This window comes from Microtus ochrogaster, assembly GCF_000317375.1.
Source record: "Microtus ochrogaster isolate Prairie Vole_2 chromosome 14 unlocalized genomic scaffold, MicOch1.0 chr14_random_2, whole genome shotgun sequence".
Taxonomy (NCBI): domain Eukaryota; kingdom Metazoa; phylum Chordata; class Mammalia; order Rodentia; family Cricetidae; genus Microtus; species Microtus ochrogaster.
In genome coordinates, this window is record NW_004949097.1 from 15,468,300 (window position 1) to 15,473,999 (window position 5,700).

At 42.9% G+C, this 5,700-nt stretch overlaps 1 protein-coding gene across 1 annotated transcript in view; it reads right to left on the reverse strand.

Annotated features, from left to right (window-relative positions):
• Positions 1-663: 663 nt before the first annotated feature.
• Sinhcaf (SIN3-HDAC complex associated factor) overlaps positions 664-5,700 on the reverse strand; it is a 19,355-nt gene continuing 14,318 nt past the window's right edge. Inside the window, exons 3-5 of the mRNA XM_005364626.1 lie at positions 4,873-4,972; positions 2,990-3,116; positions 664-818 (exon numbers count right to left, since the gene is read on the reverse strand). Of these exons, the coding sequence (XP_005364683.1) occupies positions 664-818; positions 2,990-3,116; positions 4,873-4,972 (382 nt within the window). The remainder of the gene's footprint in view (positions 819-2,989; positions 3,117-4,872; positions 4,973-5,700) is intronic.

Genomic DNA, 5,700 nt, shown 5'->3' on the forward strand with positions numbered 1-5,700 from the left:
TCCTTCATATTGTGTAGTTTTAGGCACATCTACAGGAAATGTGTTAACTGTTTTCTGTGTTCCAGGGATACTACCTTTCCTTTGAAAACACTCTCCCCTTCCTAATTATTGTCTCTTCTTGCTCTCTGGCCACATGCCCACATTTGAACTGGTCCGAGTGTCCCTGTCACCATGACAGTTTTGACCTGAGGTGGGAAACTGTGCCCACTGTGGGCGGCGCCGACCCTAGACCTTGTAAGAGTAGAGAATCTGGCTGAACATGAGCACATATGGATTCATGTCCTTTGCTCTGCTCTGCTGTGGTCAGTTCTCCAGTTTTTATTACCATGACTTCCCCATGGTGACAGACGCTGTAACCTGAACTGAGAGCTAAAATAAACCCTTTCCCCTCATGTGTTTTATCATCACAGCAAGCAGAAATGAAACCAAGACATCTATTAATGGAAGTTAAGAGACTTTAACCACTTATCCTTTTTTTTTTTTAGTAGTAACTCAGAACAGCTAGTCTTAATCAATGTAAATTTGAGTCTTACACCCAAGGTCTGCTCAATGTTCAATTCCTGCTCACCCGACTTCCAGATAACCACCAGTTATCTGTCAAATATGTTCAACTGCTCTACACAGGGTATGCCGCAGCCAGCGGTGGAGATGGGTTGGTTGCTTTTACCTTTTCCAGTAGGTAAGATCTAAGAAGGAAAACACTGGAGTCCTGTTAGAGCTGGACGCCATCTCTGTATCTGAGCCGTCGTCTGACTGGTTACTGTAGCAGGGAGACTGGGCTGGGGAGGCACTTGAGGTGGTGCTGTGAGCATCCGAATCTGCAACAAAGACAGAAGACATTTGGGTCTCATCGTGTGCAAAGTCCAGGTGCTGCTCTACTTCTCTAAATATTTTTTTTATTATTATGTATACAATATTCTGTCTATGTGTATGACTGCAGGCCAGAAGAGGGCACCAGACCTCATTACAGATGGTTGTGAGCCACCGTGTGGTTGCTGGGAATTGAACTCAGGACCTTTGGAAGAGCAGGCAATGCTCTTAACCTCTGAGCCATCTCTCCAGCCCTCTGCTCTACTTCTCTCAACAGGAAAATAATCTCAGTAATAAAGGTGATTTACCAGCCTAGAGCTACACCAGCATATGTCTGCACCATGTATATAAAAGCCAGAAAATAAAGTCACACGTGGTGACAAACACCCTTTTCTCCCAGCACTCAGGAGGCAGAGGCACACATTTCTGTGGGGTCAATTTCTGAGTTTGAGGATACCTTGGTCAACACTGTGACTTCCAGGACGGACAGAGAAAGGTAAAGACCCAATCTCAAAAAAAAAAAATAAAATAAAAAAAAAAATAAAAATAAAAGCCAGAAAACACACCTTTCGGTTGATGGTCACTATGCTATGGCACTGAATATCACAACCACCATTTAAACTTGTCATCTACAGACACGGACACATAGTCCTCTAATCCAGAGAAACAATTGATATTTATGAAACAGCAAAGCTTTAGTTCAGATTTTGTGTGTGCATGCACACATGTTCATAACCTTGGAGACCAGAGGTTATCAGACACCCTGGAGCTGGAGTCAGAGGTAGCTATGAGCTACTAGATAAGGGTGCTTGATGGGTACCAAGGTCTTCCACAAAAGCTGCTGCGTGCTGAGCCATCTCCCCAGCCTCACCGAAACATTTTCCTGGAGTGCTTACAAGGGCACAGGGTACAGCTCAGCAGTGAGTGCTTCCCTGGCACACAGAGCCTCTGGCATTACAAGGAAAATAAAAGCTTATGAATATAAGGATCTCACGAGTTCCTCTTAAAAACGCTTACATAAATAATGTAAAATTAAACATCTCAATTAAGTGTCATGTGTTATTAGTATGCTAATTCACTTTAATAAATAGTATTAAACTTCCTAAAGAAAAGATCTTCAGTAGTAATCTAGCAGGATGTTTAAACCTCCCAGGAACATCAGCAAACAGCTTCTATGTGAGTTTCCAACCACTTGATTTCAGTGTGTACTATTTAAAAGCTACAATTCCTCAGATTTAATCACAACTTTAGGACACCAAGACACATAACAACTACATGGAGTGAAGAACTGAAATTGTTAAGTCTTCATCGGTAAGGATCACTTAGGTATCAACAAGAGAGCACAAGACAGGTGGGCAACAAGCAAAGCCCCCAAAAGACTTAGAAATCTTCATTTATCTTGATTGTGGTAGTGACGCGTTTACTAAATGAGTAAAAAGACAACAACCTGGCCATTCTATCTGCTGTGAATAACCACATTCTTATTATGAAATACTCTTATATTTAACCCAGCAGTTTTGCTTCAGGTCATAAGGGCTAAACAGATATTATATAGTACTCTGGTGTGTGTGTGTGTGTGTGTGTGTGAGAGAGAGAGAGAGAGAGAGAACGTGTCAGACTGGCATCTTTCCCGAGGCAGCATCTCTCACTGAACCTGTCACCTCGTTCCAGGGATCCCCTATCTCGAATCTTTAGTGCTGATGACAGGCAGGCATGTCTGCCCAGCTTTTGGTTGTTGCTGCATTTATCTGTGTATGTATACAGGCACACACATGTCACGTGCACATGCAGAAGTCAGAGAACAACTTGTGGAGTTGGTTCTCTCCCAACACGCTGGTCCTGGAGATCAGGGCTGGGCAGCGACTGCCTTTCCAGATGAGCTCCCCTGCAGGCCTCCACCCAGCTTTTTTTATGTGGGTGCTAGGATCCGACAAGCCCTCACGTCTCTGCAGCAAGCTCTTTATCCACTCCAGGATCTCCCAAGCCCCTTTAGTTTCTCTAAGATATCAAATCAGAGTCTATTTCACAGAAATAAGAACACATTCACCAAGTCAAAAGTACCTTCCAAAGGCCAAGGCTCAAAAACAGGAAGTGGACCACCCCAGTATTTATTAGACAGTAAGCAGGAAATGGATTCGCACATACTGTAAACCGGTCAAAAATAAAACAGTGAACTCACTGTGGCGTTTAAACTCCTTCTGCAATTTACTGATCTGGTTGCTTTTCATCCTGTTTCCAGACAGAGTTTTCACTTTCTTTGGTTTCAACGTTGTCTTCAGACTGGGTCCTGCCCTTGCATCTACCACCTGGAAGGAAACACTGAATATTTAATACCATTTAGGTCCACGCTTACTCGAGAACCAGTTTATACCAGTGTTTGAGGGTTTGTGTCTACCTTTGACTGTCACATGACATAAGAATAAGCACTACTTATGACCGTTCTGCATGCTAAGCCCCGAGTTTACCAATCACAGCATTTCCTCCCCCCTGTCTAGCGTGGCCTTCAACATAGAAGACTGTCATCACCTTCAAACATCACAACTGTGATTTCCTCAGGTAAGCTATTAAAGAAAAACTTCTTTACGTATTAAGGTAATAGTTCCTTAAGAAACCTATTACAGCAATTTAACATTATCAATGGACAGAACTGTGCTGGGTAAAGAAAAACGCCTATTTATGCAAAATATTCTATGCAATGTAAATTTCATAAACCTTGGCCAGAGATGGTGGCTCACACCTGTAACCCTGGTGCCTGAGAGGCAGGGCAGTCAAAACAGAAGGTCAAAGTTGTCTTCTGCCATACTGAGCTGGGGCTACATGAGACTTTGTCTTAATAAAGCAAAAGCCAAAACAAATATCTGAAAAGCTAGCAAACATTATTAAAGAATTAAACAAAACTGTAGACAAGGGGATGTGAGTAGCACAGGTTTAATGTAGCTCCAACACCCTAGTTCCACCTCCAGCACCAAAAATTAAAAAGCGCTGGGGACTGGAGAAATGATACAATGGTTAGAAGCCCTTGATGCTGTTGTAGAAAAGTGAGTTCAGGTCACAGCATCCACCTGGCGGCTCAGCACTCAGTAACAGTACCAGGGAACCCAATGTTATCTTTTGGCCTCTACAGGCACACCAGGGGCATGGGGCACACAAACATAAACGTGGACAGAACACACAAATTTTTAAAAATAAAATAAATACATCTTCCAAAAATAACATTAAGAAGTGTTGCTCAGGGGGGCTGGAGAGATGGCTCAGTGGTTTAGAGCACCGTCTGCTCTTCCAGAGGCCCTGAGTTCAATTCCCAGCAACCACATGGTGGCTTACAGCCATCTGTAATGAGATCTGGTGCCCTCCTCTGGCGTGTGGGTATACATGGAGGCAGAATGTTGTATACATAATAAATAAATAAATCTTTTTTTAAAAAAAAAAAAGAAGTGTTGCTCAGATCACCTCAATTAAATAGGGGGAGGGGCTGCTCTTCAGTGGACTCTGAATGCCATGCCTGGCATCCACATCAGACACAGCTCACAGCTGCCTGCAACTTCAGCTCCAAAGGCTCCAACAGCCCCCACCTCTGGTACACTCACAGAGTAATAATTTAAAAAAACAAAAAAAACAGATCTAAATATATATTACATGATTCTAGTGACAGGGACAATAAAGTGAAAAGGGTAACAGAACTCACACCGACACCGCTGACCTAATCACAGCCTACCCAACAGTGTCCACCTTGTATTTTGTTTTATAGGCACTGCCTCATTCAGGTAGCTCTATGGATAGCTGACAGCTTTGTAGCCAGAAGCCTACAAGTAGTAAGTAGTAAACACAAAACACAAGACTAAACTTACGTGCTCACGCGTTCAAAGCAACACGTCATTCTAAGGGGTGAAGAGGGATCCACGTGTAACATAAGAACACTGTAAACATCCCGGGAAATGCTACACCAGGCTAGTGTTTTTCTTTATTCTTGTAGTCTTTTCTATCTTAGTGACACAGAACTTCCTAGATTGGGAGTGCTGACGTTAATGTTATTTTAATAGAGATAGAAAAAGACCAACTAACGTGATTCCAGTTTTTTTTTGATCCCGCCGGCAACTTCTTCCATCTTTTCACAAGCAGCACACAGGCATTGCAGATGTCTCCCGAGCGAGTCTCGTGCAACCTGACAGGAAAACAGAGCGTTATCTCGCTTTCCACTCATGAGGCTTCAGATGTGGATACTTCTCTTGGAGAAAAATACATCTATTTACGGTTCATCGATGTGATTTCTGACGACCCTAACACGATCTATTCCACTGTTCCTCAACTGCATTTCAGATACGAAACTGACGCACCAGTAAGTCCTACACCCATGTACATACACACAGGCAGTACTATCTTAAAAGAAATTCTTCTCTTACTTTTAACCTATGTGTTTTATTTATTAGTCACCCCTGGCTGTCCTAGAACTCAATGACCTTATACTCATAGAGATCTGCCCGTCTCTGTCTCTAGAGTGCTGGGATTAAAGAAACGCATCAGGGCTCTTCAGAGAGACAGAGAGAGACAGAGAGAGACAGAGAGAGAGAGAGAGAGAGAGAGAGAGAGAGAGAAGCCTATGTAGAAGAGAAATATGACAGGGAATGGTGGGAAGGAATGATCAAAACAAGCACACAAACACACACATACACACATGAAATTTTCAATTCTAAGAAACCATTAGCTTCTAGAGACCCAGTCAATATCAATGTATTCCATTTAAAAGTCTCTTTTAAGCCAAGTATAGTGGTGCATGTCTTTAATTCCAGCACTTGGGAGGCAAGGGCAGGTGGGTCTCTGTGAGTTCAAAGCCAGCCTGGTCTAGAATAGTAAGTTCCAGGACAACCAAAGCTACAAAGTGAGAGCAGAAGG